General features: G+C 46.2%; 1 protein-coding gene across 3 annotated transcripts; it reads right to left on the bottom strand.

Moving 5' to 3' along the window:
* Positions 1–5,191: 5,191 nt before the first annotated feature.
* On the bottom strand, positions 5,192–8,194 carry LOC118371505 (nicotinamide riboside kinase 2-like). 3 transcript variants are annotated; one of them, XM_035756976.2, is made up of 7 exons: positions 8,012–8,194; positions 7,712–7,802; positions 6,689–6,737; positions 6,248–6,422; positions 5,844–6,022; positions 5,618–5,703; positions 5,192–5,517 (listed from the first exon to the last, which is right to left on the bottom strand). In XM_035756976.2, the coding sequence occupies exons 1-6, from the start codon at positions 8,035–8,037 to the stop codon at positions 5,618–5,620; spliced, it is 606 nt and encodes a 201-aa protein (XP_035612869.1). In that variant the 5' UTR covers positions 8,038–8,194; the 3' UTR covers positions 5,192–5,517. The 3 variants fall into 3 exon arrangements, with proteins under 3 accessions (XP_035612869.1, XP_035612868.1, XP_035612870.1); XM_035756975.2 differs by having other exon boundaries at positions 5,192–5,520; positions 8,012–8,193; XM_035756977.2 differs by lacking the exon at positions 6,689–6,737 and having other exon boundaries at positions 5,192–5,520; positions 8,012–8,180.
* Between the last annotated feature and the right edge of the window lie 5,012 nt (positions 8,195–13,206).

Below are 13,206 nucleotides of genomic sequence, written 5' to 3'. Positions count from 1 at the left end.
CTACTGGTAGTTGGCCTGCGAGCTAGTGGTAGTTGGCCTGTGAGCTACTGGTAGTTGGCCTGCGAGCTAGTGGTAGTTGGCCTCTGAGCTACTGGTAGTTGGCCTGCGAGCTAGTAGTAGTTGGCCTGCGAGCTAGTAGTAGTTGGCCTGCGAGCTACTGGTAGTTGGCCTGCGAGCTACTGGTAGTTGGCCTGCAAGCTACTGGCTTGCGAGCTACTGGTAGTTGGCCTGAGAGCTACTGGTAGTTGGCCTGAGAGCTACTCGTAGTTGCCCTGTGAGCTACTGGTAGTTGGCCTGCAAGCTACTGGCTTGCGAGCTACTGGTAGTTGGCCTCAGAGCTACTGGTAGTTGGCCTGAGAGCTACTGGTAGTTGCCCTGTGAGCTACTGGTAGTTGGCCTGTGAGCTACTGGTAGTTGGCCTGAGAGCTACTCGTAGTTGGCCTGCGAGCTACTGGTAGTTGGCCTGCGAGCTAGTGGTAGTTGGCCTGTGAGCTACTGGTAGTTGGCCTGCGAGCTAGTAGTAGTTGGCCTGCGAGCTACTAGTAGTTGGCCTGCGAGCTACTCGTAGTTGGCCTGCGACCTACTGGTAGTTGCCCTGTGAGCTACTGGTAGTTAGCCTGAGAGCTACTGGTAGTTGGCCTGAGAGCTACTGGTAGTTGGCCTGAGAGCTACTGGTAGTTGGCCTGAGAGCTACTGGTAGTTGGCCTGAGAGCTACTGGTAGCTAGCTATTGGAGACCCCTGGCCTAAGGTCACACAATGTTGCCACAATTTTGTGATATCTAACTTTGTTACTAGGCAACTGTGCATCGGAGGTAGTGTCTGGTGAATGACATTTGGGTTCATCATGTTATGCTTGTCAAAAGTATTCCATGTATTTCAATTCAATCAAAGTATTGTATTGTATTTATGAAGCCCTTTTTACATCAGCAGTTGTCACAAATGGCTTTAAAGTAACCCAGCCTAGACACAAAACAGCAGTAGCATCATCAAAAATGCTCACATGTCTTTGGAGTTGGTAATTGGGTTGTTGGGTAGTTAGGTACTAGGGTAGTGGATGGTAGGGAAGCAGGGTAGTAGAGTAGTTGGGAAGTAAGGTAGTTTGGTAGGTGGGTAGTTGGGTAGGAGAGCAGTTGTGTAGGAGGGTAGTAGGGTAGTTGGGTAGGAGGGTAGTTAGGTAGTAGGGTAGTTGGGTAGGAGGGTAGCTGGTTAGCAGGGTAGTTGGGTAGCAGGGTAGTAGGGTAACAGGGTAGTTGGGTAGCAGGGTAGAAGGGTAGTAGGGTAACAGGGTAGTTGGGTAGCAGGGTAGTAGGGTAGCAGGGTAGAAGGGTAGAAGGGTAGCAGGGTAGTAGGGTAACAGGGTAGTTGGGTAGCTGGGTAGTTGAGTAGCAGGGTAGTTGGGTAGCTGGATAGCAGGGTAGCTGGGTAGCAGGGTAGTAGGGTAGTTGGGTAGCTGGGTAGCAGGGTAGCTGGGTAGTTGAGTAGATGGGTAGCAGGGTAGTAGGGTAGCAGGGTAGTTGGATAGCTGGGTAGCTGGGTAGCAGGGTAGCTGGGTAGTTGAGTAGCTGGGTAGTAGGGTAGCAGGGTAGTTGGGTGGTAGACTAGTAGGGTAGTTGGGTTGTAGGGTAGTAGGGTCGTAGCATAGTTGGGTAGTCTAGTAGGGTAGTAGGGCAGTTGGGTAGTAGGGCAGTTGGGTATTAGGGTCGTAGCGTAGTTGGGTAGTAGGGGACTGACTCACTTGGGGGGGAAAGCGTGTGACAGCCTTACAGGCCGGCTCCCCTCCTTCCAACCCAAATATGGAAGAACAGGCTTTACTCTATGGTTATGTCCCGGTTACCATGGAGCCGCCGTGTGACGTGGGAGCACATGGATCGCATGCCTCTCTGGTTCTCACCTTTCCCCTGTTGTCTCCGCCTCCGTCCGCCTGGAGAGCCTGATTGGCTGGTGCAGGAGATAGGGCCGTGAGACAGGCAGGAGGGCACGTAGAGATCATAACCCCTCCCCCCGGAACCTCTCTGTACAAGGCCTAATAATACTCCCCTGACACCCAAGGCATCTGGCCTAAATATAACACATACACATACACACACGCACACACACACACACACACACACACACACACACACACACACACACACACACACACACACACACACACACACACACACACACACACACACACACACACACACACACACACACACACACAGCAGGCAGCCACCAGCCACCCTCAGCTTGTCCTCGTCAGGCACCCAAAAAATTCCCAGTTATGTGTCACAAGACAAAAGGCCCAGCTCCCCGCACCCACTGGTCACCACCCCGCACCAGCTGGTCACCACCCCACACCTGCTGGTCACCACCCACACCTGCTGGTCACCACCCACACCAGCTGGTCACCACCCACACCCGCTCTTCACCACCCACACCCGCTGGTCACCACCCACTCCAGCTGGTCACCACCCACACCAGCTGGGCACCACCCACACCCGCTGGTCACCACCCACACCAGCTGGTTACTACCCACACCCCCTGGGGACCACCCACACCCGCTGGTCACCACCCACACCCGCTCGTTACCACCCACACCCGCTGCCCACCACCCACACCTGCTGCCCACCACCCACACCCGCTGGTCACCACCCACACCAGCTGGGCACCACCCACACCAGCTGGGCACCACCCACACCAGCTGGTCACCACCCACACCCGCTGGTCACCACCCACACCTGCTGGTCACCACCCACACCAGCTGGTCACCACCCACACCCGCTGGTCACCACCCACACCCGCTCGTTACCACCCACACCCGCTGCCCACCACCCACACCTGCTGCCCACCACCCACACCAGCTGGTCACCACCCACAAACACTGGTCACCACCCACACCAGCGGGTCACCACCCACACCTGCTGGTCACCACCCACACCCGCTGGTCACCACCCACACCCGCTGCCCACCACCCAGACCCGCTGCCGACCACCCACACCCGCTGGTCACCATCCACACCCGCTGGTCACCACCCACACCTGCTGCCACCACCCACACCGCTGCCCACCACCCACACCGCTGCCCACCACCCACACCCGCTGCCCACCACCCACACCCGCTGGTCACCACCCACACCTGCTGCCACCACCCACACCGCTGCCCACCACCCACACCGCTGCCCACCACCCACACCGCTGCCCACCACCCACACCCGCTGGTCACCACCCACACCCGCTGGTCACCACCCACACCCGCTGGTCACCACCCACACCGCTGCCCACCACCCACACCCGCTGGTCACCACCCACACCCACACCCGCTGCCCACCACCCACACCCGCTGCCCACCACCCACACCCGCTGTCACCACCCACACCCGCTGCCCACCACCCACACCCGCTGGTCACCACCCACACCCGCTGCCCACCACCCACACCCGCTGCCCACCACCCACACCCGCTGTCACCACCCACACCCACACCCGCTGCCCACCACCCACACCCGCTGGTCACCACCCACAGACTGCTGGTCACCACCCACAGACCGCTGCCCACCACCCACACCAGCTGGTCACCACCCACAGACTGCTGGTCACCACCCACAGACTGCTGGTCACCACCCACAGACCGCTGGTCACCACCCACACCCGCTGGTCACCACCCACAGACTGCTGGTCACCACCCACAGACTGCTGGTCACCACCCACAGACTGCTGGTCACCACCCACAGACTGCTGGTCACCACCCACACCCGCTGGTCACCACCCACAGACTGCTGGTCACCACCCACAGACTGCTGGTCACCACCCACAGACTGCTGGTCACCACCCACAGACTGCTGGTCACCACCCACAGACTGCTGGTCACCACCCACAGACTGCTGGTCACCACCCACAGACTGCTGGTCACCACCCACAGACTGCTGGTCACCACCCACAGACTGCTGGTCACCACCCACAGACTGCTGGTCACCACCCACAGACTGCTGGTCACCACCCACAGACTGCTGGGTTGGCTGTTCACACCGTATTGTAGTTATTGAAATTCCAGGTCATGGTTGACAAGCTATAAGGATGAAATTACACTGTCATTACCAGTATCATGGATAAAAACATAAGCCCACTGTCTTGGTAGTTGATGTCATATTGTAAATAGATTAGATAATCATTGACCAGCCGATGTCGGTCAGACAATAATTTATCTGATGCTTTTTTATCCCAAGCGACTTGCACTTAAAATTCAAACCCAGAACCCTGTGGGTACAAGAACTGCAACCAAATGAGCTAACAGAACCACTGACATGGCTGTTTGGTGCGTTGCGACACGCAAGGGCCTTTATGAGGGAATGAACTGTAGATGACAGATGTGATGGGCTTTGAATGATGAAATACAAAATACAACCAATGGTTTGTTTTGACTGCCTCCCCTCATTAATGGGATGGAGCGCTATTGTTAAATGCTAAACACAATAAAAGATGCATTGCACAAAAGAATAACCTTTTAAAAATGTCTTGGAGGGAATAATTTACGGTGGCTTCAATTTCACTTCAAAAGAGCTGTTAACTATTTCCATGGAATGGAAAACCTCTCATAATCATTGAGAAGTCTTTTCCACTGATGAATATGTCCCAGGTATCTCTGCATTTACATGGCCGTTTACGTAGGTCGGCACAGTGTCAGAATGAAGTAGTTACTACTACATCACAGTAGGTCTAGTGTCAGAATGAAGTAGTTACTACTACATCACAGTAGGGCTAGTTTTATTGTTGATTTTGTTGTTGTTTGTGGAGAGTTTTTGGTTCAATGTTCAAAATTCATCAGGAATAAATTCTGTTCTGGTTTCTTTTCCTGAATGCTAAAGCTTCGACAGTTCAGGGTGGTATCAGACGACAGTTCAGGGTGGTATCAGACGACAGTTCAGGGTGGTATCAGAGAAGCTGATGTAAAATAAAAATAAAAAAAACAGAGAGTAAGCATTTGTGTTGATCTTGAATCTGTCTTCAGTGTACAAAATGATATGAGGATGTAACAGATGTATATGTTTCTGTAGGTATTAATATAATACTTTTCTAATATACTGTAATATACTGTAATATAGCTGCGTCTACTGGATACTAGTCTTGTGTTGCCACATTTCCTCATTTAGAAAGCTGTAAATTTAGTTAATTAAGTTCATTGGATTGAGAATAACCACAGAACACAGTAGATGGATTCATAAGTCTCTTTATGTTGTAGACACAATCTTTCCTCTCAGTGTGGGAAGATATGTTTTAACCATGAAAACACAGTAAGCACATAGACCTGTTCTTCATGTGTTTCAACACTGGGCTGTCCAGTTGGTAAATCATCTTAGAAAAGGTTACATTTGATTATACAAAATACAATGCTTCTGCCGTTCAGTTTTTTTTAAAAATAAGTTAGGCCTTAAAACTATTTACATATCCATATTAATTTCAGGCAGTAGTATGGTACTGATGTTGTATTTCCCACAAATAGATTATTTACAGGTTTTATACACAAGTCTTTGGACTTCCTGCTGTGGAAGAGAGAGATATAACAATTATTAGCAAGCAATACATTGATGCTGATGTATATGTGTACACGTAAGTGATCCAATATATGTATTTGTTTACCTATACGTTGTTGAGCAGGGTGTTTTGTATGTTTTCATACACTTGGTTGTAGATCTCCTCTTTAGGTTTCAAGCCGTCAAGGTACTCTGAGGGGTGAAAATGCCTCAAATTTAGTCATTATAAAACCATAGTGAAAATAGTGGAAAAGTTAAATACACACATATATTATAATAATTGATCATAAAAAAAACATGATATGAACTCTGCAGTAGTGTCCAGTACATACCTATACCATGGTAGTTTTCTTCCATCTCTGTCCTGTGTTTCAGGTACATGGGCCAGACATGGCCTTCAAACAGACCAGGGGGGTCAGGGACTGTGTAGTTCCTCGTACTTCTCCTCCTCTTGCACTCCTCTTTTGGAATGGCAATGTAGTAGCTTTTGTCATAGACATCAACAATAGGCCTGCAGGAAACAAAACAAACGGTGGTCAGAACAAGGCGTGAGTTGTGAAAACTCGAGTTAACTTTCATCGATAAAGTCAATAGTAGTGTATAGTAAGATACGGTTGAAAGTTATTGTCCTCGAAGGGAAGACAAGAGAGAGAGAGAGTCTAACTACAGACTGACTTCAGGCAAAATGTTGTCGTCTTTAACACATCAATGTAAATGTTGTAGGAAAACAACATACTTGTAGTTATAGAGCAGAAACCCTTCCACGATGAGGATGTGGATACCGTTGTCAGGGTCTGAGTCCTCTGCTTCAGGTGTGACGCAGATGCCGTGGGAGCGGGCGAACTTGACTGGGTTCTCTTGCCATCCCTTCACAGTGTTAACCATGGCCTCCATATCCAGGGATGTGATCACTAGAGAACAGGGAATAGACAGAACAATACGCTTCACCACCAGGGAACGAAACAGCACAGCAGCCAATGTGCTTCAAAATACAACAGTCAGCTCTAGTAACTGGCGTAGCATTCACAGAATTTTTGTAAAAATTGAATTTAAAATTGCAGGTAAATTGTTGTCTATTACAAAAGTATCAGAGGAACTTTTGAAGATGTCAATTAAAGGGAAAGAGTACATTACTCGTAGTGTTTGTTTTCATTCCTACAGCGAATCCAACTCTTACCATCCCACTGCCTAAAGCCGTCCTCCCCGACTTCTATCTGATCGGGTTTCTGAAATAACAGTCACCAAGAAAACATTGCTGCAACCTCAAGGTGATGATGACAGAGTAGTAACCAGTCAGTGCTGATCACACCTGGATATGAGCTAAGTTAACGACGCCAGCGTCTCCACTGAGGCAAACAGCTAAAGGCTAACCTGCACCCTCAGTGCACCATAAATAATGCCTTGTAAGGGCCAGGGATGGGATCAGGAAGTAAATTCCCATTTCCAATTCTAAATTCCAATTCTAAATTCCAATTCTAAATTCCAATTCTAAATTCAGAAATCCAACTCCAATTCCTGAATTGACTGAATTGAAATAGAATTGACCCCAACCATGCTGCTGGCACATGGCCTAACTGCTCAACATGTGGGCAGGGCACTGTAGTCGTACTGGAGAGGGTACACGGTGTCAGCCGTTGACAGCCAGCGATATTCATCCACTGACATTTAAATAAAAATAAAACCCTTTTTTTTTAAATGATCCTTAATTTGCAATAAGTTGTTGACATTGACAACACAGAGTATACAGATCATTATGGGGTGAATGAAAATGTTCAAAGTCAAATGAACATTAATAACTGTCATGCAGTAAAACAATTGTTGCATTACATGAAAAGTGAATGCAATGTTTGAACTTCAAATGATGTAAACATTTTAACATTTTCATTGGTTCTTCAGGAGACAATGTTAAGCACATTATATCAGGTGGAATATGGTAGCTCTGTCTGGTCATCCTTTACTGACTTGCCACCAGTAGGTGGCGATATTAAGTGTTCAAGGCCAATTTTTATTTTATTTGTCACTCCAATTAAATAGGCTACTGTAGGCTATACAATCTGTTCGTTTTCGATCATAAAAACGGATGGTAAAACAAGTGAACACGATGTTATGACTTTAAAATAATGATATGAATCAAATGAAAGTGGTTACTCAACAGCAAGCTTTCTGGGCTGAGAGACATAAACGTGATGAAGCATCTTACCTTAAAAAAGTCATCCTGATGTATCACACAACAGTTGGGCAACGCCTGGATTAATTGATTGGTTAGCGTGGTTTTCCCACCGTTGGTCACGCTGGACAGAATAATGAAAAAACACAATGAACATCATTTTCTATAAATTATCTCCGGTCCACTTGATCTTGTGTGGACCATTCATTTCGGCTACAGAAATACGTTTGGTATTATCAATATTAGAAACGTTAAATGATGTTCTTACCGTCATAACAAATAGTAAAATAGTAAACTTGTTTTTAATATTAATATTTATTAGATATGACTTACCCGCCAATTCCTATAATGAATTTCATGATGATATCTTGATCTTGGTCCGTAGCAGTAACTACTCTACGTCGGTGTTAGACGAAGGAAAGGAACCCCTATACAAATATTAACTTTCAAAAGAAAAGTCCTTTGAACTTTATTTTTGAAATCCTATTGCTAGAATGTCCCCTCCCTTTACTACTTCATTGATAGAGCATCTCTGCCGAGCATATAAAGGATTCACCACAGCGTCACTATTCATGTCACACCTCGTGGCTCAATTTAGTCCAATCAGTCCGTTTTACTGTAGCCAATTAGCTTCTACTGTACTCCGGAACTATGTCCAATTGGAGTGCGGTGCTACAGTGCTAGATTTGTATAGCTCCGATTTTTCCACCTGTTACTTGAACTCAGTCAGCATCGCTGTCACACACACACACACATGCACACATGCGCGCGCACACACACACCCCGTCTGAAAACCTAGACCACCCCTTCCAAAGCATGTCAAACCTTTGCCAGCCGATACGATACGGGAGCTATGTCAGGCATCATTGGCTTCCTAGAAGACAACAGAATAAATAGCTTGACTCTAAGCTGTGAAACACAATGATAATTCTCTCCAGGCAAATCACTATGCTTTAACTGATGATAGGGACAAGAACGAGATTATGGAGATTAGATATGCATACATCATATAAACTCAGCAAAAAAAAGAAACGTCCTCTCACTGTCAACTGCATTTATTTTAAGCAAACTTAACATTTGTAAATATTTGTATGAAGATAACAAGATTCAACAACTGAGACATAAATTGAACAAGTTCCACAGACATGTGACAAACAGAAATAGAATAATGTGTCCATGAACAAAGGGGGGGTTGAAATCAAAAGTAACAGTAAGTATCTGGTGTGGCCACCAGCTGCATTGCAGAGCGTCTCTTCCTCATGTACTGCACCAGATTTGCCAGTTCTTGCTGTGAGATCTGGACACTTCTGGGGGGGATGGCCCTGGCCCTCACCCTCCGATCCAACAGGTCCCAGACGTGCTCAATGGGATTGAGATCCGGGCTCTTTTCTGGCCATGAAAGAACACTGACATTCCTGTTTTGCAGGAAATCATGCACAGAACGAGCAGTATGGTTGGTGGCATTGTCATGCTGGAGGGTCATGTCAGGATGAGCCTGCAGGGAGGGTACCACATGAGGGAGGAGGATATCTTCCCTGTAATGCACAGCGTTGAGATTACCTGCAATGACAACAAGCTCAGTCCGATGATACTGTGACACACCGCCCCAGACCATGACGGACCCTCCACCTCCAAATCGATCCCGCTCCAGAGTACAGGCCTCGGTGTAACGCTCATTTCTTCGACGATAAACACTAATCCGTCCATCACCCCTGGTGAGACACAACCGTGACTCGTCAGTGAAGAGCACTTTTTGCCAGTCCTGTCTGGTGCAGCGACGGTGGGTTTGTGCCAATATGCAACATTGTTGCCGGTGATGTCTGGTGAGGACCTGCCTTACAACAGGCCTACCAGCCCTCAGTCCAGCCTCTCTCAGCCTATTGCGGACAGTCTGAGCACTGATGGAGGGATTGTGCGTTCCTGGTGTAACTCTGGCAGTTGTTGTTGCCATCCTGTACCTGTCCCGCAGGTGTGATGTTCAGATGTACCGATCTGTGCAGGTGTTGTTACACGTGGTCTGCCACTGCGAGGACGATCAGCTGTCCGTCCTGTCTCCCTGTAGCGCTGTCAAGGCGTCTCACAGTACGGACATTGTAATTTACTGCAGTCCTCATGCCTCCTTGCAGCATGTCTAAGGCACGTTCACGCAGATGAGCAGGGACCCTGGGTATCTTTTTTTGTGTTTTTCAGAGTCAGTAGAAAGGCCTCTTTAGTGTCTTAAGTTTTCACAACTGTGACCTTATTTGCCTACCGTCTGTAAGCTGTTAGTGTCTTAACGACCGTTCCAAAGGTGCTTGTTCATTAATTGTTTAAGGTTTATTGAACAAGCATGTGGAAACCGTGTTTAAACCCTTTACAATGAAGATCTGTGAAGTTATTTGGATTTTTATGAATTATCTTTGAAAGACAGGGTCCTGAAAAAGGGACGTTTCTTTTTAGTCATGATCAGATTTGCTATTTCTCAAGCTGATCATAATATTATGGGAAATGTGACTGTGATTTACAGTCTCATTAAGTAGGTTTTATTGAAAATAAAGTTATGATATTCTCCTATCCTGGGATTCGTGGCTAGGTCTGTTATTGTTGTCATGAATATGTTATTCTATGTTCTTAAATGACAGGATACACAGCCCTATGCAAGTGATAAAGCCCAATGTTGGTTTTTGCTGTGTCCACTAGCCTTGACCTCCGCTCTAGCTAGCCGTGACCTCCAGTCTATCCTTACCTTGACCTCCAGTCACTATACAAAGAGCAGGAAATGTGCAGAAAGGGGTGTGGCTCTATGGCTAATCATTTACAGGAACAGAGATGGTTAGGTTACCAAATTAAAAACAATCATATTTTGACCACCCTGGCCTGTAGGCTGGCAGGAGTAGTTGAGAGGGTAAATATGCCCACGATTTGACAGCTTGGTGGTGGGGAAAACCAGTGGGACTATATTTAGGAGTAACATTAGGCCGGTATGGGCTGGTGGGTTCGGCAGGATCAGGCTCGGCTGTTGGCACTGAGTCACGCATACTTCTGATGCAACCAAGGCTTGGTTGGAAGACGGTATAGTGGCATGGCCCTTGTCCATGTGACCATGTGGCCTCATGCCTCTTTGCTGCCGGTGTGTGTGTGTGTGTGTTTCTGCCTGCCTGCCTGCCTGCCTGCCTGCCTGTCTGCCTGTCTGTCTGTCTGTCTGTCTGTCTGTCTGTCTGTCTGTCTGTCTGTCTGATTGCCTGTCTGATTGCCTGTCTGTCTGTCTGTCTGTCTGTCTGTCTGTCTGTCTGTCTGTCTGTCTGTCTGTCTTCCTGTCTGCCTGTCTGTTTGTGGTCCCACTAGATAGGATGTCTTGTCTAACAAACTACATCTCTATTTCTGAACTGTAAAACCCTTTGAACTTCAAAGCTTCTCAGTCATCTTGTTGTAGTAATACTATTACTAGGCCTGGGTCACTAGTTAACCATTTAAAAGGTTCATGAATTGTACATGTATGGCACTTCGCCCGGGCTGAGTGGTGTAGCTTGTGCTTAATTTCCTTGGACAGGAGAGGGTGACATGGATCAGAGGCTAAACCTTTTACTACGATCCCTGTGATTATTATTGTTAGGCCTCCAACTTTGGATTGGAGCTATTGGATAACATGGACATGTCATGTTTACGGTGTGATAACATGGAGGTCTCATGTTTAAGGTGTGATAACATGGACATGTCATGTTTAAGGTGTGATAACATGGACATGTCATGTTTAAGGTGTGATAACATGGACATGTCATGTTTAAGGTGTGATAACATGGACATGTCATGTTTAAGGTGTGATAACATGGACATGTCATGTTTACGGTGTGATAACATGGAGGTCTCATGTTTAAGGTGTGATAACATGGACATGTCATGTTTAAGGTGTGATAACATGGAGGTCTCATGTTTACGGTGTGATAACATGGACATGTCATGTTTAAGGTGTGATAACATGGAGGTCTCATGTTTAAGGTGTGATAACATGGACATGTCATGTTTACGGTGTGATAACATAGACATGTCATGTTTAAGGTGTGATAACATGGAGGTCTCATGTTTAAGGTGTGATAACATGGAGGTCTCATGTTTAAGGTGTGATAACATAGACATGTCATGTTTAAGGTGTGATAACATGGACATGTCATGTTTAAGGTGTGATAACATGGAGGTCTCATGTTTACGGTGTGATAACATGGACATGTCATGTTTAAGGTGTGATAACATGGACATGTCATGTTTACGGTGTGATAACATAGACATGTCATGTTTAAGGTGTGATAACATGGACATGTCATGTTTAAGGTGTGATAACATGGAGGTCTCATGTTTAAGGTGTGATAACATGGAGGTCTCATGTTTACGGTGTGATAACATGGACATGTCATGTTTAAGGTGTGATAACATGGACATGTCATGTTTAAGGTGTGATAACATGGACATGTCATGTTTAAGGTGTGATAACATGGAGGTCTCATGTTTAAGGTGTGATAACATGGAGGTCTCATGTTTAAGGTGTGATAACATGGACATGTCATGTTTAAGGTGTGATAACATGGAGGTCTCATGTTTAAGGTGTGATAACATGGACATGTCATGTTTAAGGTGTGATAACATGGACATGTCATGTTTAAGGTGTGATAACATGAAGGTCTCATGTTTATTATGAGTCTTCAATATTCCCAGGTGAGAAGTTTTAGGTTGTAGTTATTATAGGAATTATAGGACTATTTCTCTCTATAACATTGGTATTTCATATACCTTTGACTATTGGATGTCCTAATAGGTACTTTAGTATTGCCACCCTAATCTCGGGAGCTCATAGGCTTGAAGTCATAAACAGCACAATGCTTGAAGCACAGCGAAGAGCTGCTGGCAAATGCAGGAAAGTGCTGTTTGAATGAATGCTTACGAGCCTGCTGCTGCCTACCACCGCTCTGTCAGACTGCTCTATCAAATATCAAATCATAGAATTAGTTATAATATAATAACACACGGAAATATGAGCCTTAGGTCATTAATATGGTCAAATCCAGAAACTATCATTTTGAAAAAACAAAACGTTTATTCTTTCACTGAAATACGAAACCGTTACATATTTTATCTAACGGGCGGCATCCCTAAGTCTAAATATTGTTGCTACATTGCACAACCTTCAATGTTATGTCATAATTATGTACAATTCTGGCAAATTAATTATGGTCTTTGTTAGGAAGAAATGGTCTTCACACAGTTCACAAAAAGCCAGGCTGCATATACTGCTGCATATACCCTGACTCTGCTTGCACAGAACGCAAGATATGTGACACAATTTCCCTAGTTAAAATAAATTCATGTTAGCAGGCACTATTAACTAAATGTGCAGGTTTAAAAAATATATACTTGTGTGTTGATTTTTAAGAAAGGCATTGATGTTTATGGTTAGGTACACATTGGTGCAACGACAATGCTTTTTTCGCGAATGCCCTTGTTAAATCACCCATTTGGAACAGTAGGCTGTGATTCAATGATAAATTCACAGGCACCGC

Source organism: Oncorhynchus keta, chromosome 23 (genome assembly GCF_023373465.1).
Source record: "Oncorhynchus keta strain PuntledgeMale-10-30-2019 chromosome 23, Oket_V2, whole genome shotgun sequence".
Classification (NCBI taxonomy): domain Eukaryota; kingdom Metazoa; phylum Chordata; class Actinopteri; order Salmoniformes; family Salmonidae; genus Oncorhynchus; species Oncorhynchus keta.
Note: the sequence above shows the minus strand (reverse complement) of the source record. Positions and strands in the feature narration are given on the sequence as shown.